This window comes from Capricornis sumatraensis, chromosome 1 (assembly GCF_032405125.1).
Source record: "Capricornis sumatraensis isolate serow.1 chromosome 1, serow.2, whole genome shotgun sequence".
Taxonomy (NCBI): Eukaryota; Metazoa; Chordata; class Mammalia; order Artiodactyla; family Bovidae; genus Capricornis; species Capricornis sumatraensis.
Genome location: NC_091069.1, coordinates 105,653,618 through 105,681,201, shown reverse-complemented (window position 1 = coordinate 105,681,201; position 27,584 = coordinate 105,653,618). Strand labels below are relative to the sequence as shown.

Below are 27,584 nucleotides of genomic sequence, written 5' to 3'. Positions count from 1 at the left end.
GAACTCAAAGGGTGATTTATATTTAGTGGCAGAGACAGTCAAAATACATCTTAACGCTAAAAAATGTTTAGCTTAATAGTTAATCCTCAAATCCGTTAAGATTTACTTAATTCATGGGAAAAATTTAAAAAGTTTTTTTGTAAGGTAGCACTTTTGAGTTCTTATGACTGAGTCTTTTATAGTTTCCAGAGAATCAGTTGAGGTAGTTTACATCAGTGAATTTTGTTTGTCAGTATTCGAAAGGATTTGGGGGCAAAGTTTAACTTGAATTAGCACTGTTGCTAATTAGCACTAAACCAAAGTGAATGAAGGTGGAAGTCACTCAGTTGTATCTGACTCTTTGCGGCCCCATGGACTATACAATCCATGTAATTCTCCAGGCCAGAATACTGGAGTGGGTAGCCTTTCCCTTCTCCAGGGAAATCTTCCCAACCCAGGAATCGAACTGGGGTCTCCTGCCTTGCATGTGGATTCTTTACCAACTAACTATCAGGGAAGCCCGATATAAACCAAGGCCCATCTCAAAGACCCTAATCCGGTTTGTAAAGAAAATAGATAAGTTTAGGCTTGAGTTTTCATGGGGCAAGTATATGAAAATTAAAAGACCATCTCCATTTCCTGCCTGCCCGGAGTTCAGAAGTAAAATATAAACCTCAGTGGAAAATGGTAAAACCTTCATATTCCATTTTCAGTCTTGAACCTTGAGTGATATTCCTTGTCACCCTTTTTCCCCAGTTTTTTTTAAAGTTGTAAAATACACATAACATATACTGGGTTACCCTTTCAAGTGTATAGTTCTCTGGTACTAAGTACATTCATGTCGGTATGCTACCATTACCATCATCCGTCTCCATGACCATCTTTACCTTGCAGAGCTGCATCTCTGCCCCGTTAACACTGACTGCCCATTCCCTTCTCCCCAGTGCCGGGCAGCCACCATCGTACTTTCTCTTTCTTAACTCTAGTGACCTTATGACAGCATTTGTCCTTCTGTGAGTGCCTTGTTAGAGTGATAATCTTTTTTCCTTAATCTGTTCAGAAATAATTCTAGTTTCTGATTTGCCTTTCAGTTAGTTTAAGAAGGAAGGGAAAACCTTTTTGGGGCGACTTCTATAAGAAACATCTGGTTTTAATCTGCCCTTTGATAAATCAGTAGCTCATGGTAGCTTATGCAATATATTTCTTAAGTATGACATCCCATATATGTTTAATCTGAAAGGAGGTAATACAAATGAACTTAAAAAACAGAAACTCAGAGTCTCCGAGAACGAGCTTATGGTGCCAGCGAGAAAGATAGAAGGAAGGGATAGTGAGGGAGTTTGGGATGGGCATGTACGAAAAAAAAGAAGTAAGCTGATATTACTAAAAAAGAAAAGAAAGACTTTCAACCCAATAGGTTGATGAACCTCTAGCAGCCTTGGGTTCTGTGGAAACATTGTGTGAAAAAAAAAAAAAAAAAAGTAGATTACAGCTGCATACAGTCTGAGTAGTAATGAAAAGAATCTTTATTATCTCACGTATACTTGTTCTTTATTTTTTTTAGCCTGAAACGATTTCCACATTCACTTCTGATCCAGCACTTCTGTCATTTGCTGAATATTTCTGCAAACCAACTGTGAACGTTGGGCAGGTATGTATTATGTGGTTTGCTTAGCTCCAAGACTAGGCTTTGTTTCTATCTTCAGACCACCAAAAAAAAAATCCAAAATATCCTTATCTGTCTTTGTTGACATGCCTTAGGCACACTGAATGATTTTTGTTTGGCAAATATAAGTTTTTCATAGTCTAAAACTATTAAATTCAGTAATTTCCTACCTTAATAGTAGAAACAACTTAAAATTTCTGAGATTAATTTTGATCACTGGTATTTATGTATTCTTGTAATGATTCTTGTTTCTTTTTATTTTATAACCCTTTTTGTTGGTCATAAGGCTGTTCTCTTCAGGAATCTAAGGGTGCTTGCTAGTAGATTCTTTGATTTATCTATCATCTCAGTTGGCAAGGACTGGATATAGGAATTATATGATCTGGGATTGATGGCCTATTGTCTGCAAGTGTGTGTGACCTTGGAAAAGTTTTTCAGTCTTTTGAGATGTCATTTCCTTATTCCTAAAAGTGGAATTATAATATAACCTGCCTTACATTGTTGTTTTGAAAGTAAAATGACAGAACCTTCCTGCCTCTTATTTATTGACTCTTCATTGTGTGTTAGGCACTCTATTCAATATTCTTTATAATTTTTCTCATTTAACTCTGACCCTGGGGGTAGGTACTTCCTGCTGAGAGATACTGCCATTTAGACCTGTCACATACCCGAGGTCACATAGCCAGTAAGGACTGGGGCCTGTGCTCAGCTGAAGGCCACAGGTCTCTGCTGAAAGCCCACGCCTGCCCTTGACCCCAGGTGGGCTTGCTATGCCACCGCCCCAGACCTGTTCTGCTCAGTGTTTCTGCTGCATCTTGGTGGCTGCAGGGTGCCCCTTCTGGATCCTGTTCTTGCCAGCCCACCCCATGGCATAGCTCTGTGATGCCCTGTGTGCTCGTGTTACCCAGCTTCTTTCATTCCTCTCCTCCATAGCACTTAGAGCCTTAACTGTTTCTTGGAACTTAATTTTGATTGTATTTTTATTGGTGTTTAATATTGCATGCACTCTGATTTTATAAAGACCTAGCCTTTTTTACCCTTTTATATCATTCACTGCAGAATGTAAGATTGGGCCATGATACTGACTATACAATTGTTCTTTGATTTGATTTTGGAATATACATTGTTGTGCTACAAAAAGATTCTGACTTTCCACAGAAACAGGAGCTTCTGGATCTCTTCTCTTCAGTCCTCTACGAATGTGTGACTCAGGAGACCCCAGAGATGTTACCTGCGTACATAGCAATGGATCAGGTATGGTTCAGAAAACCTATCCTAATTCTGATGAGCATTATCCTGTATTTCAAATAACATGCCAGACAATACAGTAAGATTTCCTCTCTGTCCGTCTTTTTAGTTTCTCATTCGCTTTTAGAATCTCAGAAAAGGAATTTCTGTCAAAGTTGCAAGCTCTGTATATACCAGAAGCTTAGAGTTTATGATGACAAATAGGCTCTCTTACTCTAAGGGTTCCCATTCTCCCCTCTGGCCTCTTCCTCTGACCAGGAGAGCGTGCTTTCTCCCTTTCTCCCCTTGCATCCTCGTGTGGTCTCTTGCCTCCCTCCTGACAAAGCCTTTTCCTGGAAAAGCTTATGCAAGTGAGCAGTAAGTGAACAAACAGTGCCCTGGTGGTGGCAGTCATGTGCAGTTACACCTGGCGGTTAAGCTCACAGAAGTCACAATGTCAGCATGTGGGGATTTAGGGAGCTGGAGTTCATTTTAAAATTTCTTTTGTGTTACTGTTGCTTTAAATTAAGAGTCTAAAAGGGGTAATGCAGAAGATAATGCTCAACAGCTTTCCTAAAGGATTGAACTTATTTATTTTCTTAGGTTATTAGTAATTGTTGTTTTAATTAATAAGTCTTCTGTCTCTTTTGCGACCTCATGGATTGTAGCCTGCTAGGCTCCTCTGTCCATGAGATTTCCCAGGCAAGAATACTGGAGTGGGGTGCCATTCTTTCTCCAGGGGATCTTCCTGACCCAGGGGTCGAAATCCCATCTCCTGCATTGGCAAGCAGATTCTTTACCACTGAGCCACCCGGGAAGTCCTATTTAGTAATACATATTGCTTTTTAATATTGTCATATCATTGAGCTCAGATTTGCCATTAAATTAAGGCAATAGCTTTCTGACTTGGCTAAAATTTATCTGGGAAATCTTGACAGTACAGATCTTCAAGTCCCCTTGTACAGTTACTGAATCAGAATTTCTGAGATTTAAGTCCAGGATCTGTAGTTTTAAACAGCTCAAGTGACTATGATATAATGAGTTCACAGATAAGAATTTGGGACTCAATGTCAAAGGAAGTAATTTCTAATGGAAAGAGAATCTCTACTGAAGAACTGAGTGGGAAAATGCAGGAAATAATTCCCCAAAACCTGTTTTGCAAACAGTCTTAATTAAAAAGGCCAGTTCCAGAATAACCAAGTGGGCCTAGAGTGCCCTGATTGTCGGGCATCCACCTTTCTCGGTTGGTAAGTATGTGATGCCCACACCAGTACTGCTTCTCACGGTGTGTCTGTGTACAGCAGTCAAGTCATGAGTGGTGTTTTCCAGTTGATGGTTGACAGTGTGTTCTTTTCTTACACTCTGAACTTTTACCTCTTTGCAGTCACAGGCAGGTACCTATAGTGGAACATCCCTCTGGTTGCAGCCATGGTGACTTTTGCAAATGGCTCCCAAGAACAGTCTTGTTGATAATATAGGTTTTGCCTCCTGACCCCTGGGATCCCTGGCCTGATCGCGGACATATCATTGTACCAACTTGGGTTTCCCAGAGGGGACCAGCTGTAGACCTATTGGGTCTTCATTTCTCAGAGCTGTTGAGCCAAGAATAAGCTTCGTTTGCCTTCACCATTTTTTATCTGAAGGCTGTTCATGTTCATTTTGAACAGAATGACCGTGTATCTAAACCCACTAAAGGGCTTCTCTGTGGGGCAGGCTGCATCAAACACAGAGCGAGCCTCCCCGCTGCCCTTCCTTGATCTCATGACCATATTAAAAAAGTACTCCAGTGTACAACTCCAAGGAAGTGATGGATCTTCACTCTTTCAAGTGGATTTCTGTTCTTCTCTCTGCAAGGCTGTAAGAAGACTGGGAAGAAGAGAAATGTCTGAGACATCTGACCTCTGGCAGATAAAGTTGGTGCTGGAGTTTTTCAGCTCCAGAAGCCATCAGGAACGGCTGCAGAACCAGCCTAAGCGAGGGCTCTTTATGAACTCGGAATTCCTCCCTGTTGTCAAATGCACTATTGACAACACTCTGGACCAGTGGCTGCAAGGTGAGAACAGCGTTGCACCCCTTGTCCTTCGAGCTGCACTGGGTCTCAGGGGCTTCTGTTTTAACCTGTTTTCCTTGGTAAGCAGGTTAAGTCCTAGTACAATCCCAAATGGCTGTAGATGTCATGTTTCCAGTTAGGTGAATTACGCTCTGATTATCTGCTCTAACATTTTTTGCAGATAGAAAGTGAGATTTATTTACTCATTTATTTACTTGGGCCACGCTGTGTGACATGTAGGATTTTTAGTTCCCCAGCCAGGGATCCAGCCTGCGCCCCCAGCATTAGGAGTTCTGAGTCTTTTGTTTTGGTTGCACTGGGTCTTTGTTACTGTGCATGGCTTTCTCTAGTTGCAGAGCCTGAGGGTTACTCTTTGTTGCGGTGCTCAGGCTTCTCACTGGGGTGGCTTCTCTTGTGGAGCATGGGCTCTAGGAATACAGGCTTCAGTAGGGCTTAGCAGCTGTGACTCGAGGGCCCTAGCGCACAGGCTTGGAAGTCGTAGGGGACAAGCTTAGGTGCTCCACAGCATGTGGGATCTACCCGGACCAGGGATCGAACCCATACCCCCTGAGTTGGCAGGTGGATTCTTATCCACAGAGCCACAAGGGAAGTCCAGGAGCTTGAAGCCTTAAGCCCTGGACCACCAGGGAAGTCCTGACTTCTTTACCAGGTGTATTTAACTCTGCTCTATAATCATGGAGAGAATGTATAATGTAGCATTTTAAATACCACTTGACGCTTAGAAACTTGTTTCATCTTTTCCAGCATCAGATCATGTCTCTTTCCAGTGCCTCTCTCTCCTGTTTCTTAGGGGTGTGGTGTGTCCCCTGCCTGACCCGTTTTTCCGCCTGCATCCTGTGCACACTGAAAACTTGATGTGAGTTTAGAGTGAATGCTTGTTTCACCAGTTCCATGAGTCAGTCGCTGAGGACCTGGGACTTCTCAGTAGAAGCTCTGCCTTGTGATTGCAGGGAGAGTGTGAAGTTATTCCTGACAGTGTAGAAGTGATTATGGAGGCAAGTGATGGGGCCTTTTGATGTGTGAAAAGCTGTCTAATACGTGATACATGCCTGAAATCCATTTTTAGTACTTAACTCCTTGATCTTTTTATTATTTTCAGTTCTGATGCTTCCAAAACATACTGGACAGCAACTTGCTTTGAGTAAATGCTGACCCTCATAATATCAGTAGTAACAGCTTTTGATTCTATAACATTGTTAGAAAGTGGTAGAACCTAGGGATTTGACTATAATTATGTTTGAAGCTGTCTACCTGTTCACTGCACCTGGTTGGGGCTCCTCGGCCTGCCCCGCCCCCAGCCCTGAGGTGACTTGTTTCTCCAAGGTCCCAGCTGCTCTTGCTTTTTCTCTATTTTATTTAGATAGGAAATGGAAATAAGGGGAAAGGGGAAGGTTAGCTTGAGCCTGTCTTCGCCCAGCTGTAGAGTCAGGGTAGGTTCTATCCAGTTACTGGAGGGTCAAGGTCAAACGGGTGCAAGGGAGTAGGGAAAAGGACGTGCGCGAGAGGGGAGCGAGCCCACCAGGGCCCCAGCCCGAGGAGGGGAAAGGGGGAGTGGTTCTTGACAAACACCAAAGGACCCCCTCGCTCCCCATTTCCCATCTGTCCCCATCTCTCCTCCTGAATTAACACACAAGCTGTTTCTTTAAAAAAAAGTTTCTGAAAAAATTTAATTGTAAGCCAGATTGTGAACGATATATATGCTGCCGCTTGCTGCTGCTTAATCGCTTCAGTCATGTGCGACTCTGCAGCCCTATGGACTGTACTATGCCAGGCTCCTCTGTGCATGGAATTCTCCAGGCAAGAATACTGCAGTGGGTCGCCATTTTCTCTTCCTGACCCAGGGATCGAATCTGGGTCTCCTACATTGCAGGCAGATTCTTTACCACTGAGCCACCAAGGAAGCCTGAGGGATATGTGTATGGAAAAGAGCAATTTCAAAGTCCCGTGTTTAACACCTGTGTCTGCTCTGTGATTTCCTCTTGAGATTTGAAAGGTCATAAAGTTTCAGAATTTCTAAAAATATGATAATCATTTTGTTCTCATGTTTGGGAAAAAATACCTGTTATTTTATAGATGTTGCTGTTCTGGTTTTATTCAGTTTTGTGTTTGTTCACCCATAACGGGCCCTTGCTGTTGATAAGAAATGAGTCCCCAAACCTTCACGGATTCTCTGACACGCACGTGTCCTATAATGTAGTGAGGCTCCGGCAGTGACTAGAGCGCTCTCTAAAAGAGCCCTGACTTGATTTCTCCTCCCTCCTTGTTAGAACGACTGGTGGTTTACAGTGTTGTTCTGAGCCTTCACCAGATTTGTCTTGCCACTCTGATTGCCAGCAATGTGTATTTCTTTATTTTTTTTAATTGAAAAAGGACCGTCACTTAAAAAAACTCTTTGGTATGTGGTCTCCTCTCGCGGATACCGGCAGCTTCGGGGTAGAGAAGAGTAAACTAAGTGCAGGTGCAGGGGCTGTGCGGCAGCGCTGGGGAATGTCAGTTGTGTTAGTGTCTCAGTGAAATCACAGGTGACGTGGACTTTTAAGCTCGCTCACTAGTAACCCAAACTAGTGCAGCGGATTGATCATATTTTGTTGATGTTTTGTGATTTATCTCAATTAGATTTTAATCTTGAGCAAAGAAAATTGGGTTTAAAGTTTAAGAACTTAAAATTTTTATTTACTTTTACATTTTATTATGGAAGAATTTAAAGCATAACGCAAAGTAAACATAATAGCATCATAAACCCCATCAGGCAGCTTCAACAGTGTCCACATTCTGCCATTCTTGTATTCTCTGTAACTACCCATTGCCCTGCTGCTGTTTTCCAAATTGTGCCATTTTACGTTCCTGCCAGCAGTGGGATACTTCGCAGATTTTGGCGTTATCAGCCTAGTTTCAGACAGTCTACTGAATATGTAGTGGTGTCTGATTGTAGTTTTAATTTGCATGTCTGTGATGACTCATCATGCTTATTATTTTTGTATGTGTTTATTTGTTACTCATACATCCTTTGCAAAATATCTTTTCAAACCTTTATTGTTGCTATTATTTAGCACTAAGCCGTGTCAGACTCTTGTGAAACCCCATGGACTATATGTAGCCTGGCAGCCTCCTCTGTCCCTGGGGTTCTCCAGGCAGGAATGCTGGAGTGGGCGGCCATTTCCTTCTCCAGGGATCTTCCCGACCCAGGGCTCAGACCTGCATCTTCCGCACTGGCAAGTGGATTCTTTACTGCTGAAGTGAAGTGAAGTCGCTCAGTCGTGTCCGACTCTTTGCAACCCCATTGACTGTAGCCTACCAGGCTCCTCTGTCAAGGGGATTTTCCAGGCAAGAATACTGGAATCGGTTGCCATTTCCTTCTCCAGGAGATCTTCCTGACCCAGGGATTGAACCCAGGTCTCAAACCCAGGTCTCCTGCTTTGTAGGCAGATGCTTTACTGTCTGAGCCACCAGAGATACTGCTGAGCCACCAGGGAAACTTTGAACTTTGAAACCTTTACCCATGTTTAAAATTGGCTGTCTTTTGATTATTGAGTTGTAGGAGTTTTTATATATTCTGACTGAAAGTTCTTTGTCAAATATGTTTTGCAGTTATGTTCTCCTACTTTATGCCTGGCCTATTTTTTCCAGAGTGTTTTTTGATAAACAGTTTTAAATTTTGATGAAGTCAAATTTATCAGTTTGTTTTAGGGTTATTATTTTCTGGGTGTTAAGAAATCTTTCCTACTCTGGGTCATGAAGTTTTGTTTTTTTTTAGTTTAATATTAAAAGCTCTATAGTTTGATTTTTTGTATTTAGATCTATGATTTGTCTCAAACTGGTTTTTTTTACATGGTGTGAGATAGGAGTTGTCCTTTTTTTTCCTTTAACTTTAAATATGGATATCTAGTTGTTTCAGGACCATTTGTGCAAATGACTTTTTTTCTCATTGAATTGCTTTGGGGCCTTTGTTGAAAATCAGTGGACTATGTAAGTGTGAGTCTGTTTCTGGACCCAGGTCTGTACCATTGATCTGTTTGTCTTTTTGCCAGACACCCTCTCAATTACTGTAGGTTAAGAGTAAATTTTGAAATTTGTAGTGTAAATCTTCCTGCTAAAGCAGCATTGAGAAGGAAATTGATAGCGCTAAATGCTTACATTGAGAAAGTCTCAAATCAGTAATCTGAGTTCTTACTTCAATAAATTAGAAAAAGAAAAGCAAAATAAACCCAAAGCAAGCATTTAAGAGCAGGAATCAATGAAATTGAAAACAGGAAAACAATAGAGAAAATCAGCGAAACAGAAAGGCAGTGGGCGGGAGAAAGTCCTTGACATGGAGCTGAGTGGCTGTGTTCTCTCTTGCCTCTCCTGAGAAGCTGCCAAAGCAGGGCCTCTCTCGCTTCCTGTATCAGGCCCAGAGGTCCCCACCTCCCACCAGACTGACATTCTCCTGTTAGGGCCAGTGGGTTTCTGGTAGTGTTCCTGGCACTCCATCTCCTTCTTAAGGAAAGTGATCTTTCTTGACTTTTGTGACAGCTCGCTCTCCCACTTCCCAGTTGTTAAAAGACAAACAGAAAGCCTCTGACCATTCTTTCTGTTTCGTCCCTGTTTGACGGTCTCTCCTTCCTTGCCTTTCTGGGAGTCACTGTTGCCCCCTCCTCCCTCTGCTTCTCTTCTTTTCTGTGGTAGCCAATCCATTACCTCAGCCTTTCATTCCTAACTCTTACACATGTCGTGAATCTGTCCACATTTTGCCACTTCTGTCCTAGAACAGTGATGTGTTCTTGCCTGGACAAAGATGGTTGAAGCCTCCTGCACATCTTCCTGCTTTTTACTCTCATCTCCCTCTTGCCATCTCTAGTCAGCTGACAGTGGTCTTCTGAAGAGTAAATGGATCTAACTCTCCTGCTTAAAACCTTGCAAAGGCTGCTGATTCAGTTGTGAAAAAAATCTTTACCATTTGGCCACCAGGCCTTGTATGACCAGCGAGGCCTCTGTCTCTCTGCACAGCCTCTTTTTTGTACCACCTGCTCCTCATAAACTCCACTCAGGCCCCCTGGTCCCTTCCACTTCCCCGAAAGCGCAGAGCTCTTTCTCACCACAGGACTGGTGAAGGAGCTGCTTCCCCTCCCGAGAACCTTTTCCTCTCTTTCTCTGCCTGCCCAACTCATGCTCATTCTCACAGCCTCCATGTAAATATGCCCCTTCCTCCCAGGCCTTCTGTGACCACACTGCCTCAGGCACCTTTCCTGCCATTTTTACTTCTCTCTTTCTCTCTCTTAACCTTTTTCTCTGTATCAGAATTTCTTTATCTGCAAGTAGCAGCAGGCCTGACTCAGCTTGGCTCAAAAAGTGTTGTTTAGTCACTGAGTCGTATCCGACTCTTCGCAACCCTAGGGACTGTAGCCCACCAGGCTCCTCTATCCATGGGATTTCTCAGGCAGAAATACTAGAGTGGGTTGCCATTTCCTTCTGCAGGGGATCTTCCTGACCCAGGGATTGAACCCACGTTTCCTGTATTGGCAGGCGGGTTCTTTACCGCTGAGCCAGCAGAGGAGCCCAGCTCAGACAGGAGGACACGTACAAACTTAGGTTACTGGAAGTCGGCAGGGACTGTAGGCCGGAGGGACGTCTTACTGCAGTGGCTCCAGCTCCGTCTCTCAGGTTCCATCAGTTCCGCCCTGTGCCATGACTTTATCCTCAAAGTACTTTTCCCTGATGGCAGAACAGTAACAGTTCTTTGCCACAAGCTGTGCGTTTTACTTAGAGGAAGAATAGAGTTGCTTCTAGGAGCTTTGCCATAAGAATGAAGAAATTTGTTTCCTGCAAGCCTCTAGCAGACATGTTGTCAGGCATCTGCTTGTGTCTCTGAACTGAAGCTCATGCACGTTCCTTGATCGTTTCTGAGGGCAGAGTGTGTCACTCTCCCTGAATGTCTGTCTGCCTGTCCCTGAACCGGTCACTGTGTTGGGGGAGTGGCACTGCCTGGATAGGCCCAGACCCGTGGTTCTCACAGCGTGGGTTCTGGAACAGCAGCAGCAGAATCGCTTGGGAACTTGCTGGAAACAGTTTCCCTGGCCTGATCCAGGAAATTGTTGGGGTCCACGCATCTGTGTTTTAATCAGTCCTCTGGGTGATTCTGATGCCTGTTAAAGTTTGAGAACCTCTGACCAAGACGAATCAGGATCCAGTCCCCTCACGTGTGAGCGAGGAAGAAAAGGTGGCAGAGGGGGTGTCCGGGAAGACGACTGTGGTGACCACTGCACCTGGATGGCACTCATCCTGATTTGTGGCTAGCATCTGTTTGATGTTAGGTCTGTTCTATCTCTGTCCCCCACACACTCTAAACTCTGCAGTGATGGACACTCTGGCTGGTTTACTGCAGGAACATTAATGCCCAGCACAGGAACTGATATATGGTAGGTGCTCAGTGCATTCTGGATGAGAAAATAATCAAAAGAATTCGTTCCTTGTGCCTCTCAGTTGTGTAATCAGCTGGCTCTGTCCCGTGTGTGTCTCCCTCACAGCTGGAGGTGACAGGAGTGTGCATGCCTACCTCAGCGGGCAGCCCTGCGAGGAGTCGCAGCTGAGCATGCTGGCCTGCTTCCTGGTCTACCACTCAGTGCCAGCCCCACAGCACCTGCCGTCCATAGGCCTGGAAGGTAACTGCACCTGGGTCCTCTTTTCACACCTGCATTACCCACCGATGGGTTTAGTTTCTTGGTAGGAGGAACTTGTACTGCGTTATTTTCTCAGATATTTGGCTTCATTCATGTTTGGGTGTTATTGTTGACATTTTTTCCCCAGAAAACAAAACCAAAAGACTCTAATAATAAAACTACCTGAGCTTTCCATATGCATAAACCTTTCTTTATTTTCTGAGTTTTCAGTTTATATTTTTAAAAAACACATAGTTAATTTCTAATATTATAAAACTTTGAAATGATAGCAGTCTAATTTTGTATGTGTTTGAATATTTCCATAACAGATTTTGAAGTTTTAGCATCTGACTGTATTTTTCAGACTGTAGAATCAGATACAAAATCTGTCTATTTAATCATTTAAAATGTAATGACATTATTGATTTCTGGCTGTCTTGAAAACCTCAGAAAAAAATGCACTATTTAGAGACCTCTAGTTGTGGCCACAGTGGAATTTCTTGTATTAGACAGACTCTCCCACACACAAAAAAGCTAATATAAAAGTGGACATCTTCATAAAGCTTAAAGGAATTGGTGGCAACCCTACTAGCTGGACTTGACTGAGGAAAAAGAATTCCTGAGAGAAGGGAAGCATTGGAGAAGCTCCATATTTACTCTGGCATTCTCCCAAAGGCACTTGTCAATTCATTAGAAGAAATGGAGACCCAGAAAAAAGCAGCAGTGCTGCTGGGCAGAGGAGCCGGAGGTTGAATTAATCATTGCCCAGGCCTAGAACTTAAGGAGCAAAATCCCAGATAGGAGGGAACCATAGGAGTTCAAAAACTCAAAACCTGGGCGCTCTCTTCTCTTGAGGCATTTATCGAACCTTAACCTGCACGCGCACAGGGTAAAACTTCAGGAAATCTAGCAGAAACCAGGATGCTAAAATACGAGCAGCGATTTCAGCAGCATTGTAGTGCCAAGGAAACAAAGGGCAGTGCTCGCAGTCCGCCACGGTGGAGGCTTTGGTAAGCTCCCAGACAGACCAGCCCTAAGACCAGTCTGGGACAGAGCTGACAGAAGAAAAATTAACCTTTATAGGAGGAAGAAAATACCTCTTGAACTTCTGTAATTTTTAACTTCACAGTATCAGTGCTGAATCAAAATGAAAAGACATGAGGAAAAAGGGTAATAGAGAAACAGAGTTGGATGTGATCCACATATTGGAATTTTCAGGCTTAGATTACACCAGTGTCTGGAGTTACTATGACTAATATTTCCAAGAAAATAGAGGAAAGGATGAAGAATTTCACCAGAAATTTGGAATCAGTAAGAAAGAGTTAAAGGGAATTCTAGAACTGAAAAATATAACTAAAATTAAGAATTCGGTATATAGAGGATTGCCTGGCAGCCTGGTTGCCCATGGCCCCGGTTCAGCCTCTGGTTGAGGAACAGATTCCAAAAGCCATGCCAGCAGGGCAGAAAAAAAAAAGAATTCATATGTAGATTAGTTAGCATATTAGACATAGCAGATAAATGAACTGGAAGACAGGTGTGTAGAAAGTAAACAGATTGAAGCACAGAGAGAAAAATGAGTATCAAATTCAGAGAAGAGAGGAGGAGACATTTGAAGTACAGTGAAGTCAGACATGCGTGTAATTAAGATCCCACAATGAGGAAAGAGAAAAAGAGAAGCAACATTTGAAGAGACAGAGGCTAAGAAGTTTGAGAAATGGATGATGGACCCCTATGCAAGATAAATGCAAGGAAAACCACACCTCATTGCAAAATAGTCAAAGCTACTAAACAGAGAAAAAAAATTTAAAACATAGACTTCCTTTTTCATCCAGGATGGAGTAACAGAGATCTGATTTACTATACCACCTGAAACAAAAAAACAAAAAGGCAGAAAATCCTAGACACTGCATATGAATCAATGGCTTTTGTATCAGGCAGTGACAAAGAGTGACCCCTAAGAGATGAGAAACAATGAGATTAGCTCTGTGATTGCCCCAGCTAATCGCCTTGACAGTTTACAGACTGGGGGGTGGAGGAGGATGGGGGCATGGCGGGGAGGGGGTGGGACAGGGAGAGGAAGAACCCGGGAAGAACCTGAAAGACTCCGAGAGCTGAGGTGATGAGGCTGAGAATGCAGGGAGCCCAGAGGAGCTAGAGTTTACATGAAGGAGTGCCAGGGAGGAGAGAGCAGCACACAGAGAACGCCAGGCCCCTGCAGACGGACCTCCAATATTAGGGCGTCCTTGTTGCTCAGCACGTGCGGGTGAAGGAATTTCCCGAGGCTGAGGGGAGAACTGTCCAGACCCCTGTAGACAGGCCTCCAATATTGGGGCGTCCTTATTGCTCAGCACGTGCATGTGAAGGAATTTCCTAAGGCTGAGGGGAGAACTGTCCAGGTGGACTAGAGGGCACATTCCCAGTTTATGCAGATTGAGAAACAGTGGGAACAGTGGCAGATTTTGTTTTCTTGGACTCCAAAAATCACTGCTGATGGTGACTGCAGCCACAAAATTAGAAGATTCCTTGGAAGGAAAGCTATGACAAACCTAGACAGCGTATTAAAAAGCAGAGACATCACTTTGCTGACAGAGGTGCATATAGGCAAGGCTATGGTTTTTCAAGCAGTCATGTATGGATGTGAGAGAGTTGGATCATAAAGAAGTCTGAGCACTGAAGAATTGATGCTTTTGAACTGTGCTGCTGGAGAAGACTCTTGAGAGTCCCTTGGATAACACGGAGATCAAGCCAGTCAATCCTAAAGGAAATCAACCCTGAATATTCATTGGAAGGACTGATCCTGAAGCTGAAGCTCCAGTACTTTTTCCACCTGATGAAAAGAGCCAACTCCTTGGGAAAGATCCTGATGCTGGGAAAGATTGAGAGCTGGAGGACAAGGGGCTGACAGAAGGTGAGATGGTTGAATGGCATCACTGACTCAATGGACATAAAGTTTGGGCAAACTCAGGGAGATGCTGAAGGACAGGGAAACCTGGCCTGCTATAGTCCATGGAGTCTCGGGGGATCAGACATAATTTAGCGACTGAGCAACAACAGGATCAGTACCTATTCCCACAACTTCACAATTCAAGGGGCCTTACTCAGGAACATCTTGCCTCAGTAATGAGAAATATTTAGCCTTAAACTAAATAAAGTTCTAATCCCACCTAAAAAAATACTAAAAGCACAACACAAAAGGATTAAATCAAGTAATGTGACTACATTCAGGAACAAAGTTCAAGAATACAGAAATATGAAAATATCCAGCAGCCAGGAAGGTAAAATTCGCTGATGTCTGGCATACAAAGGAACAGGAAAGCAACTTATAATGAAAGAGGCGAGAAATCAGTGGATGTTACTTAGCAGACAAGGACATCAAAACGGTTCTTATAACTCTGTTCCATACTTCAAAACATTAAGAGATATAGAAGATATAAAAAGAATCTAATCGAACTTTTAGAGATGAAAACTATATTTCTGAGGAGAAAAATACACTGAATTGGATTGATGGCAGATTAGACATTGCAGAATAGAATAATTGAGTTTGAAGACATAGCATTAGAAACTATGCAAAATGAAATGCAAAAACAAGAAAATTATAAAACAGGAACAGAGCATTAAAATGGAGGAAGAAATTCTGGTACTTTAAGTACCCAGTTTACAAGAGATTGAAGTCCCTGAAGAGAAAAATGGGGGAGGGGGACAGAAAAAAACACTTGATGAAATAACAGCTGGAAAGTTTGCAAGTTTGGTGAAAACTGTTTCAGGAAGTCCAACGAATCAAAGTCTGAGAAACATAAAGAAAGTTATGCTAAGGTATATAATAAATTGTCCAAAAAAAATCTTAAAAGCAGCCAGAGGAAAAGAGCATGTTACGGAGAAACAAAAATAAGAGTGCGTATTTTTCATAGGCAGCATGGCCAGTGATAAGTTAATGGAGTAACATCTGTAAAGAACTCAAAGGAAAAACACTACACCCAGCAAAAATATCTTAAAAAAAAAAAAAAAAGACCACAGAAGCTGAAAGAAATCATAACCAGCAGACCCACACTACTGGAAATGTCATAGTAAGTCCTGTAGACAGAAGGAAAAGAATACCGGATGGAAATACAGATCTACAGAAAGGAATGAAGAGCAGGAAGTGGCCACTGCATGGCTATGTACGTAAGGTTTGTTCCTTTCAGACTACTCTTTAGAAGACAGCTGACTCCTAAAAATGGTAACAGTGTACTACTACTGGTGTTTGTAAATTCTGAAAAGTGACATGTGTAAGCACAGCACAAAGACTGGGTGGGGAGAAATGGAAGTGTAGCCATAAGGCTCTTATAACCTGTGAGTAGGTGTGATCTCTCGTGAAGGTAAAGATAATACTATAAATCAAAAAGCAGCCACTAAACATAAGAAAACGGAGCTAGTAAGCAACAGAGGAGCTCTGGTGGAGTCATGGAAAGCACTCAGTCCTAAAGGGGGAAAGGGGAGCAGAGGCCAGAGCAAACAGAAGACAGATGGCAAGGGGAATGTTCAGGCTGACCACAGTGATGGTCACACCAAGTCTGAATGGTCTGTTGGATTCCATAGTGTGTCAGGACATTGGAGCTGTTTTCATAGCTCTTATGCACTTGTTCCCTGTCTTTGGTTTTAACGAGGTCTTAGGAAATCTGTTGATGTTTATTTGCTAAGTCATATCTGACTCTTTGTGACCCTTGAACTGTAGCCCACCAGTCTCCTCTGTCCATGGGGATTTCCAAGCAAGAATACTGGAACTTGCCATTTCCTTCTCCAGGGGATCGTCCTAATCCAGGGATTGAACCCACATCTCTTGCATCGGCAGGTGGATACCTTACCTCTGAGCCACCAGGGAGGCGCTGGGCGTATTTATTAATTATATTTAAATAATATATGTATGTAGATAGTATTAATTGTTTCACATAGTTATAAGTCAGTTTCAGAAGTACAGAATGGAATAAATTAAAGTTTTATATCAAGTCATCTCCTAGAGTGTATGAGGGAAATCCGAAGGTAAGTAGTAGTGTCTTTTAGCAGTTGTTTTCAAAGAGAAGAATACCAACTTTAAACGTGATTGTGTGTCTGAAGCTTCCTTGAAAGAGGCTGACTTTGTTGAGTGACGTGTGACCCTTCCCTTTCATTCCGTTTCTTCAGGGAGCACAAGCTTCGCAGAACTCCTCTTCAGATTTAAACAGCTGAAGATGCCAGTGCGGGCCTTGCTGAGATTGGCTCCTCTGCTCCTTGGAAACCCACAGCCAATGGTTATGTGATCATGGCTGGTGGTAAGCCTACCCTGAAGCGTGACTTCTGCACAAAAAATGTGACCAAATGACAAAGCTATAGAAACCGTTCTAAGTTTTATAATATAGCTGTGGGGAATGAGCTGCACAGACCTCAGTGTATTTTAAAATCCAAATGTTTCAAATATCCCAGAGACTGTTGCTGTTGGCATTAACGTGATAGGATATATAAAAATGAGTTGAAATTTTACTTTTGTAAATAAAATGTTTTGGTTTGTTTTCAAAACTCTTGATGATTAAGATTTTTCAGAGTAGAGCAGTGGGCACTGGGGTGTATATTAGTTTTTGGAATCTTTCAGCTCTGGTGATTCAGGTGAAGTGGCTTTATGCTCAGGAATGCAGGTTTTTTGCAGGGGGCATTATGGAGATGTTCACTTTTTTTATCTATTTTTAATTGGAGGATAATTGCTTTACGACATCCTGTTGGCTTCTACCATACAACAGTGTGAATCAGCCATAAGGATACATACACCCCCTCCGTCTTGAACCTCCCTCCACCCTCGCTCCACCTCATCCCTCCACGTTGTCACTGAGCATTGTGTTGAGCTTCCTGTGTTGCACAGTAACTTCCCACTAGCTCTCTGTTTTACATATAGTAATGTATTTGTTTTTAAAAGGCTCTGTTATATAATTTTGCTTTCTGCAGCAACAAAGGGCTTTTATCATTTTCAAAGGTGTCACCACTTGCGAAGAGTTGACTCATTGGAAAAGACTCTGATGCTGGGAGGGATTTGGGGCAGGAGGAGAAGGGGACGACAGAGGATGAGATGGCTAGATGGCATCACGAACTCGATGGACATGAGTTTGGGTGAACTCTGGGAGTTGGTGATGGACAGGGAGGCCTGGCGTGCTGCGATTCATGGGGTCGCAAAGAGTCGGACACGACCGAGCGACTGAACTGAACTGAACTGAAGAGTCACCATTGTCTAAAGAAAGCTTGTTCATCCTGTGACAGTGCCATAGTGTGATGGATCATCTTAAACAGGAGGAGACTTATACCCTAGTAAAGAACTGCCCAGCACGAATCCTGCTCTAAATAGAGAAAATTCTCACTACAGAGACGTCGTCAGAAATTGCATTTTAAAATAAAAGACAGTTCATTTCCACCCAGGATTTAGAGAATATACACCCACATCAAGTTTTTGGACTAGATGATGAGGAACGGTATTTGTATAAGATATCTCCAGCTTCAGGTTTCTGGACTAAGAAGAAGAAAACTTCCTGCTGTCTAGATTCTGAGATGCCCTCTGCCTCCTTAAATGGCCAGTGGGACCTTAAACTAATCAAAGTTGCAAGGTCTATCTTGTGATTTCACATTTCCACATCCTGAATTGTGAGATTCTACAGTTAATTTTAAAAGTGAAAATTAAAGCAAATAGAAATGTTCCCACTGAGATTTTGACAAAAACCCAAATGGTGTTTGCTCCTTGCATCCCAAAAGTGTGCATAGTGGTTCTATTCAGACCTTTCCTGTCTTAACCTCACGTGTGAATCAAGGGCAAAGTGGCTGAATGAGAGGGTGAAATGTGCTTCCTTCACATTTAAAAGTTTTTCTTCTAGTTAAAAGAAAGGTAGATTATGAAAATTCCATTTGAGCCAGGACCTAAAGAAGTCAGTACTGGGCAACTATTGGTGTCTTGTAACTTGTAAGCTTTTCCCTGATTGAAGAATGACTTGAGTTACTTACGAATTGTCATGTAGAAGGTGAACGGTCATTAGAATGTTGTCAACAGAAGCAACAATCAGGCTTTATCAGGGATTCAGCAGGCTGGAAGGTTGCAGTCTGGAAACAGCGTTGTCTTTATATCTCAGGCCTCCTGAGGAGACAGAGGATATTCTGAACAGTTGACTCCTGAGTAAGCATGCTTGAATCATCGGAGAAGTCAGTGCCAGCTGTTCATGGGCTTCCTGAAAATCTTGAGAGTATAACTCACCATCCAGGACATTTTAGTCTCCTCATAGCCGTGGAGGAGGAAGAGTTGGAGAAAAACACTTCCGGTTCCAAGTGGGCCCAGAAGTGGCCCCGTCACTTCCTGCTGCTGCATGTTGGCGGGAAATAAATTCCTCCACCTCATTCAGTGCTCTCTCACAAAGGGGAGATGCAGACTCTGGCGCGTCTTGGTGGCGTCTGTCATACTGTGGTTCCTCACTCGCTGCTAGTTCTGTCCGTCCATCTCCTCTGCTTACACAGGTGGAAATGTGTGGCACTGCCTCCATAGATGGATGTGATTAAAGAAACAGTACATTAATACTGTTTCCCTGATGGATGTTGACACCTGTGCTCCTACCTTGAATGCCTTTCAAAGCAGTGAAGGCATGAACTTGGGGGCAGCTCTGAGGCATGTTCGCCAGGCCTGAGCAGGGACACCAGTGGTGGAAGCCTCAGAGCTTCTGAGTGCTGCCCGATCTTCCTTAAGTAAGGTCACGCTCTCACCCTTTGCCTGGGAACCAGCCAACTTCACAGCTTACTGAGAGGGGCATGTCCCAGTTTAGGGGCCCCCCTGACATCCTAAAGAGGTGAGAAGGGGGCGGGACTTGGGTCTCTCAGCCTGGTGGTGGTGTCAGGCTGGTGAACCTGCTGGGCGGACGGAGCCCCTGGGTGTGGGAGCCCAGATGGTGGCTGGGAACGAGAGCCATGGAGCGGAGAAGAAATTATTAGAGAAAGGGACGTGTTAGGACTCCAAGGGACGCACGTGCCAAACCCATCCTGAGTGGGCCAGCCGGGAGACACCATTGGGAGCTGGGTGAAACTGAAGGCCGTGGGCCAATCTGAGACCAAACCAGGAAGATTTTGTTACCTCCTTCATAAGGTTTGGGGGCCTCTTCTGGGTTCCCCATCCTCATCCTGACCAAATTTTGTGGGAGAAGCCTCCCTGTGTGATGATCTTTCCAGCCCAGCAGTGGGAGAGGGGACAGAATCTGGTCGCCCTGCGCCTGCTGTGTCTGCGGTTGTGAACCAGCAGTGGAAGGGAGCAGAGGCAAGGTGGGAAGAGAGCCTCCTAAGAGGGCTCTCCCAGGCTGGGAGGGGCGGCGTCAACACTGCCTGCACCATGCAGACACTGGCACTGGTTCCCACAGCTCCCAGGTGACTGTCGCTTCCTGCTTCCAAGACCAGGCTCCCCCTGCTCTGAAATAGGGTGGCTGCTTCTCAGTGCAGTCGCGAGCTTCAGAAAAGTCTTCTTTGGTAAAAGCCTCTAAGACCACATCCGTGGCTTTGGCCCGTGGGTGAGGAAGACCTGCCTGTTCGCCATCCTCTTGCTTTGCGTCGTCTTCTGTTGGTGTGCAGTGTGGCGCGCATGCAGTGTGGCGTGCATGCAGAGTGGGGGCTGCTCAGATGGCCGGACCTGGAGGCTCCAGATGAGGGGAGCCCATTGGTCAGGCATCTACACCAGACACTCCCTTGGGTGACCCCTGGTCCTGCCTCTGTTCCACAGCTGAGACCTGAGGGTCAGAGCAGGACATGGCCGGCCCGAGGCCACACGACCCCCAGTCGCTGCCCGGACAAGCCTGGGTACCCAGGCCATGCTGTTCATACAGAGAACTTGGTCCACGACTGCCCATCTTCCTGGTCCAGTAGACACTCGGGAAGAGGCTGGTGAAGTGTGAGTTACTTGGCTATTGCACCAGGCAGAGTTTATGAACACCTTAAAAAGCAGACAGGTAACTCTTGCTTTCTCTGCACATCTTTGGAAAATCAAAGGTCTTTGTGTGTATTTTCTTGGAATTACATTTATTGAATTAGTCTGTGTGCTGCTTTCTTAGTCATACAACAACCATCTTAAACTGCTTCTCTTTTAGCCAGAACTATTTCTTCCGTGGTACATTAGAACAGGAAATAGGAAGTTTAGGAAAAGAATTTTATACTAAGTTCAATAAAAGCACTGAAAATCTGTGAATAAGCACGTGGCTTCCAGTGCTTCCCTCCAGGGCTCAGTCAGGTGTGGTCTGCCTCCTCGTCGCTGTAGTCAGTGGCGCCATCTCGATTCCTAAGGGTAGGTGCCAAGCTCTGTGGACCGTGTGCACTCAGAACCCAGGCCTGCTGGGGTCCTGGCGTGGCAAGTCGTATTCCTGGGGGCCTTGCCACAGGAGCAGTGGCTGAAAGCTACTTAAGGCCACTCGTGTTTCTTTCGTTTGTGTTTATTTGTGTGCATATCTTTCACTTATCAGGAATGTTTCCATTCTACTCACTAGCATTTCAGAGATTAAGCAGGTATTTTTGGGTAAATGTGTAGAACTCTGGAGTTGAAGAAGGAAGAATCCTGAGCAGACCCACTGTCATTAGCACCCGTAAGATCAGATGAGAGCAGCGCCAGCCCTTGGGGTGAAGTCTGCAGATCCCCAGGGGAGGGCTAGGTGTGCTCTGTGCCACCTCCCTCCAGGCTCCAGCCTATGGGCCACCGCGTGTGCCCTGTGCAGTGCCTGGATGTCAGCTGGGCATCTTCACCCGCTCCTCCTCACTCCTCAGCCTCCACCCACATTTCCCATGGGGGCCAGGTAAGAAGAGTGCCCTCGGAGGTGCCAGCGGGAGATGCCAGGCACGGCCTGCAGGAGGGAGAGGAGGCGAAGCTGCTGTGGGTGGACAAGAGGGTGGAGGTGCTCACCCGGGTGCAGGGCATAAATGCCAGCTCTGCGTGGCACCCTGCCCTGGGGCCTCTGCATCCTCTGCCCCAGAAGCCCCTCCGTCTGCTTCCCTTGGCCAGCACCGTTGCTGCTTGGGCTCCTGAGCACATCCCGGGACGCTGTGTGGGGTGTGATGACCCAGGTGCAGACACAGCCTGTGCAGAGTGCCGACCACACGGCTCCCCTGGGCTGTGCCGCCCTCGCCGCTTGGCAGTCTCCCCTGAGTTCCCAGTGCTGTTCTCTTGCCGTTTCCATGGTCAGGCCCAGCTAGTCTCTGAAACCCACACATTTCTTTGCGATCCTGCCATCCCTGTACCAGCTCTGCTGATGGCACCATTCTCAGCACTGCAGCGGCAGCGACCTCCAGGAGGCCTTGGGTCACCTCCCACATGCCAAGGGGACCTTTTAGCAGAGCTGCTGGAGTCTTCAGGGGTTGGCCCCACTTGAATCGGGCTTCCCAGGACTGCACTCACAGGAGGGTGGGTGGGGACATGGTGAGGCCTGTTGTCCAATCCTGTCGGTCTGCCCCTCAGTGGCCACCCTGGGGAGAGAACTGCCCCTTAGCCCAGCTGGCCTTCTGGGGAAGCACTGACTGGGTTTCACAGGCTGGAAGTACTGTGGTCCTTTGCTTCTGGAAGGTTCGAAGACGCGAAGAAAATGCTAAACCTTCATGAAATAGCATTGAACAATTGTATTGCTTCCTGAAAGGAGTTGGCTTTTTACAAGACCAACTGTTCTAACACTTGACTGTGAGGTTCCTGGGAACCTTAGCAGAAATTTCTTGGCAAAATCAGACATTTTCATGGGAAAAAAAGATGAAGAGCTCAACAGTTTCTGTCTGGCAGTTACCCAGTAATACTGTGTAGCAACTGCTCAGTAATAAAACTTTGTACCTAAAGGGGCTACACATATGAAAGAAAGTGAAAGTTGCTCAGTCGTGTCCAACTCTTTGCAACCCCAGGAGCCTGCCAGGCTCCTCTGTCCATAGGGTTTCCCTGGCAAGAATACTTTAGTGGGCTGCCATTTCCTTCTCCAGGGGAATCTTCCTGACCCAGGTATTGAGCCCTTGTCTCCTGCCTTGGCAGAAGGGTTCTTCACTGCTGAGCCCCCTCTTCTGTTCCCACTGTGTCAGCCTTCGGTCCACCCGCCTGTAGGCTCTGTGTCTGCCCCCGGTCCCTCGGCTGGAGCGTCCCGTCTCGCTGCTCGGTGTCTGCCCCGGTCCTTTGGCTGGAGTGTCCTGTCTCGCTGCTCGATGTCTGCCCCGGTCCCTCGGCTGGAGCGTCCCATCTCGCTACTCGGTGTCTGCCCCTGGTCCCTCGGCTGGAGCGTCCCGTCTCGCTGCTCGGTGTCTGCCCCGGTCCTTTGGCTGGAGTGTCCTGTCTCGCTGCTCGATGTCTGCCCCGGTCCCTCGGCTGGAGCGTCCCATCACGCTACTCGGTGTCTGCCCCTGGTCCCTCGGCTGGAGTGTCCCATCTTGCTGCCCCGTGTCTGCCCCCGGTCCCTCGGCTGGAGTGTCCTGTCTCGCTGGGTATGGCCGCTCTCCAGCAGGTTGGCTCCGGGCGTCCTTGGCCGTCCTCTCTGCTCCTGTGTTCCTCTCCTTCCTGCCTCCACCTCTTTTCCTCCCGCCTGGTCGTTTCTCTGGGCTCTTCAGGTTCTTCCTCCCTGGCAGTGCAGGCCTGCTGCTGCACTTTCCGGCCCTTCTCCCTCTGCCTGCCCTCGGTCTCCATGGAGGCGCCTGCTCCGGTCTTGGCTCCCTTGGGGCCCCTCCATGTTACTGCTCAGCCCTTGCAGGGCCCTCGGGCTCAGGGCCTCATTGGCTGACACCCACTGGGAGGCCAGGGGCCATCATACCACTGGCTGGTTTGGCACCGCAGGTTCCGTTCGCGATGGTCCATAGGCCTGCAGAGAGCTGGAGACCCACCCAGTGCTTTCTGTCTGTCTGAGGCTGCACGAGGCCTGGGGAGGAGGCCCCCCAGTTGGGGGGAAGGAGAGAGAGAGTGGGGTCAGGTGGGTGGCAGGCCCCCTGGTGAGGAGGCTGTCAGGACCACAGCTCCAGGTGCGCAGAGGACGGCCTCTGGGAGAATCCTCGTCACCCTCGTCGTCTTTATCATGGCCAGGCCCAGGAGGGGCCCCTCTGACTGCTGTTCTCTCTTTATTATTGTCATTAGAATGCTGTTTTCTTTGGAATTTTGAGACTCCTGATATGTACAGTAGGAATATGTGTCCTGACATATTCTTGGTTGTCACATAAAATGCTGGGGATGAATGGAACCTGATACCAAACTCGGTTCATCTCAGAACACACCCACCCTGCTCTGTCTCTCCTTTTCTTTCTCCTGGGGTCAGAGTGCACCTTGTCACGCCCTGCAGTGAGACGGGGCGTGGGGCGGGCACTCAGCTCACAGGATTGTTCCAGCCCAGGCGGAGGGTTCCTCATGCCCTTCATGGATGAGCTCCCTTCACTCAGAGCAGATCCACACAGAAAAATGGAATTGAAGGCAAAGAAGACAAACACTGAAGTGTGCTGCCTGTCGGATGCTCAGCCTCCACACCTGTCCTCTGTCACCTCCACGTGTGTGCTGCTTTTTTTTTTCCAGTGAGCTTACTTGTTCAAAGACCAGAGAGCTCTAGGAGCTCCTTCCATCCTTGTGAGGCTAGCCCCTGCCACATCCTTCAGGGACCCAGCCCAGGGAGCAAAGCACACAGAACTTTGGATGACATGCTGGAATTAATCTTTCTCCTTTTTTTTCCCCCCCAAGAGCCACCAGGGTAATAGCTCCTTTTCCAGAAAGGATGACCTCAGTGTTTTTCATGTATTTATATTTAAAAATTTCAACTCAGATCAAAACCCTGCAGAGGTTTTCATGACTTAGATCAACATTTTCAAGAGTTTTCCTAAAAAAAAGAAGAAGAAGAAAGATTGATATGCAAATTGGGACCTTGTACAGCACAGTTCATGATTCCATAATGGAATCCGTTGGGAGAATTTTAATATAAACACAGTAATTACTTTCTGTACCACGGGAGTTCTCAGAGCGCTTACTAGGCTAATCATGCATCCAGGGACGCAGTGGCACTTCCTCCTCGTGCCCACCAGCCCTGGAGGTGGCTGCAAGGGCATAGGGAGGTGGCGTTGTCCCCACCAGGAAGCCCCGTACTCACTTGGACCAGCTGCACTCCCGACTCCATTTCCGTGGGAACCTAGGGGGCGCAGTGGCGTTCCCGACTCCAGACCCAGTGATGTGGCTTCTGAGCCTGGATCTAAAAGGGAAGCACAGTGGGGTAAGCCCCCTGAGGAAGGACCCAGCCCCTCACCTCTGGGGTGTGGCCCCCAGCCCTCATCCCCGACAGACCTCCTCACACAACTCGGGGGTGACCCAGGCTCGGTGCCCCATCGCGTGGAAGAATTCCACCTTCAGCTTGAGGAACTCCTTATAGAGGTCTGGCCAGTGCTCCCTGCCCAGCAGGAACTGGAAGATGCTCCGCTTGGACGTGGGGTTGTCTTCTTCCATGTCGGAGGCGATGTAGCTGCCACCAGGAAAGAGGGCAGGCTGGACTCAGCCCTGCGAGGACTCCCAGCTTCAGGGCAAAGGGGGGCAGTGGAGAAGCTGCTGAGGTCCCCTGGAGGAGCCAGCGTCCAGGACAGAGTACCAGGACAGGCCTGGGGTCCAGGGGAGCCCCATTGGCTGGAGCTCCTGGATCCAGACAACAGGACGGTGCTCAGCACCAAGCCTGTCCGGGCCAGGGCAAGGTTCTGGCTGCTGTCATTCCCCTGGGGGTCTCCACCTTGGGTCACTGTCTTCGGGCAGTGTGTGGTGTCTCCTGGCTACATTCATCACCCCAGGATCTGACTGGTTGCCTTCCCCTCCTCTGACCCTGTGACCCTTTGAAGGCCTTGAACCACCACTGGGGGCCCTCGGGCAGCGCTCACAGGGCCAGGAAGAAGTGGATCCTGTTGTAGAGGTGACCAGGCAGCCCCACACGGCCAAAGTACTCCACCACCATGGACAGCAGGTACTGCATGAGACAGAGAGCAGGGGAGGGCAGCCAGAGCTGGATGGCAGGGAGAGCATTCTGAATGGGCCATGTGCCCCACCCAGGTGGGAGAGCCACCCAGGGTGGGCCTTGCTGGGGGCCTCCTGGCCCTTTGACATGTGGAGATGAGCCGACAACAGGAGGCCAGGGAGGAGAAGCTCAGGGCCGGTGCAGGGCACTGCCAGTTCGTCCGTCCGTCCTTTCTGGCACCAGGGGTGGGTCACTCAGGGCTTCTGCCCAGGCTGATGCCTGGTCCTCTGTCCCTGCGCCCGTGGGGTGGTGACCTTGCAGTCCCTCAGTCCCTCCCCATGTTAGTGCTGTGAGTACCTTGTCGGACACCTTCAGGAAAATGTCAGCTTCCAAGAAGCTCTGGATGACCGGATCCTCTGCAAAGGAAGGGAGGCATGATGAGGGCCCGGGAGCAGCGAGTCTGGGGCTGTGGGATTTCAGCTCACAGGGAGGAGGATGGGAAACCTCTCCCCATTCCTCTATTTCAGGGAGTGCAGGCAACTCTCTCTCCCACTGGGAGGCTCAGAGCTTTAACGAGTGACAAAGCTGTTTTTTGCCATTGACACAGAGAGTGGGTCTCAGCCGTGGCGGTTGGGGGTGGGGGGTGCTATTGTTATTTAATCTTCAACACATAGAAGTTGATAAGTGTGCTTCATGAAGAGATACAAACCTGGTTCTCAAAGTTTTAACATAGTATTCCTGGAGCCAAAGCTTGGATATGACCTTGGGCCTCTGGGCACCACATTGCTTGTCACTTCCTCGCACTGTGTAAGTCTTTCTGCCCCATCTGATAACCAAGCACCCTGTGTGGGCAGTGGGGAGTTCATACCCTCCCCCAAGCGGGGGTGGGCGGCACTGGGCATCCTGCCCTCTTTCTCCTGGATTCTGCCATTTCCTGCAGATAATAACCTGGCCTCACCTGCTCCCGCAGGCTCATGGGGGGCTACAGTTGTCATCCCTTGGAGGTCACCATTTTCCAGTGGTGACCTGAGAATTTCAGATCCTCCTTGTTCTTCACTCCTTACCCTGGACAGTGGCATTTGCACAGATGGGAGGATGGAGGGCTCGTGGATCATTTTCCCTCCCTGACACGGAGCAGCTGAAAGCCTGGCTCCCAGCTGTGTGATGATGAAGATGGTCTAGATCTTTCTATCTAGTGTGGCAGCTGTCAGGACTTCCTGGCGGCATAGTGGACAGCAATCTGCCTGCCAGTGCAGGGACGCGAGCCTGATCCCTGCTCTGGGAGGGAGGGTTCCACATGCCATGAGGCAACTAAGCCCGTGTGCTGCGACTGCTGAAGCCTGAGCACGGGGCCTGTGCTCTGCAAGAGAAGCCCCCACAAGGAGAAGCCTGCTCACAGAAACTGCAGAAAGCCTAACTGCAGCAGTGGACACCCAGTGCAGCAAAAAAAAAAAAAAGTAGTTGTTGGCCATGTGTGGCTACTGAGCATATGAAATGTGGCTGGTGAGAAGAGCCAGGAACTGAGCTTCAGAAGTTTAAAATGTTCAGTGTTAAACTTGAATAACTGCATGCAGCTAGTGGACAGGGTTATTTCTGTGTCATCCCCAACCTCCTCAGGTCATGGCGTCACCTCTGCAGACCTCGCCTGAGGACCTATGGCACAGAACCCCTGTCCTTGTCCACAGTCCCTCTCCAGGTGCCATTGTGCTGTGTGCTAAGTCCCTTCAGTCTGTCTGACTCTCTGTGACCCCATGGACTGTAGCCCGTCAGGCTCCTCTGTCCATGGGATGCTCCAGGCAAGAATCCTGGAGTGGGTTGCCATGCCCTCCTCCAGGGGATCTTCCCCACCTAGGGTTTGAACCTGTCTCTTATGTCTCCTGGCAGGTGGGTTCTTTACTACTAGTGCCACCTGGGAAGCCCCTAGGTGTCATTGATGTTGGTTTTTTCTGAGTCCACTCTTCACATCAGGTGGCCAAAGTACTGGAGCTTCAGCTTCAGCATCAATCCTGCCAATGGCTATTCAGGTGTCACTGCCTTTCCAGAATTTTCCTTCTCTGCATTTGTCACTGGCAAATTAC

At 47.0% G+C, this 27,584-nt stretch overlaps 2 protein-coding genes across 2 annotated transcripts in view; one reads left to right on the top strand and one right to left on the bottom strand.

Annotated features, from left to right (window-relative positions):
- The window catches only part of ANAPC1 (anaphase promoting complex subunit 1), a 91,937-nt gene extending 74,940 nt beyond the window's left edge, over positions 1–16,997 (top strand). The window contains exons 43-47 of the mRNA XM_068965177.1: positions 1,544–1,630; positions 2,804–2,899; positions 4,727–4,925; positions 11,447–11,581; positions 16,736–16,997. Coding sequence (XP_068821278.1) covers positions 1,544–1,630; positions 2,804–2,899; positions 4,727–4,925; positions 11,447–11,581; positions 16,736–16,851 — 633 coding nt within the window. The 3' untranslated portion in view covers positions 16,852–16,997. The remainder of the gene's footprint in view (positions 1–1,543; positions 1,631–2,803; positions 2,900–4,726; positions 4,926–11,446; positions 11,582–16,735) is intronic.
- A 7,705-nt stretch (positions 16,998–24,702) lies between these two features.
- LOC138075597 (putative speedy protein E7) overlaps positions 24,703–27,584 on the bottom strand; it is a 132,973-nt gene continuing 130,091 nt past the window's right edge. The window contains exons 5-8 of the mRNA XM_068967464.1: positions 25,864–25,922; positions 25,433–25,518; positions 24,855–25,029; positions 24,703–24,762 (exon numbers count right to left, since the gene is read on the bottom strand). Coding sequence (XP_068823565.1) covers positions 24,703–24,762; positions 24,855–25,029; positions 25,433–25,518; positions 25,864–25,922 — 380 coding nt within the window. The remainder of the gene's footprint in view (positions 24,763–24,854; positions 25,030–25,432; positions 25,519–25,863; positions 25,923–27,584) is intronic.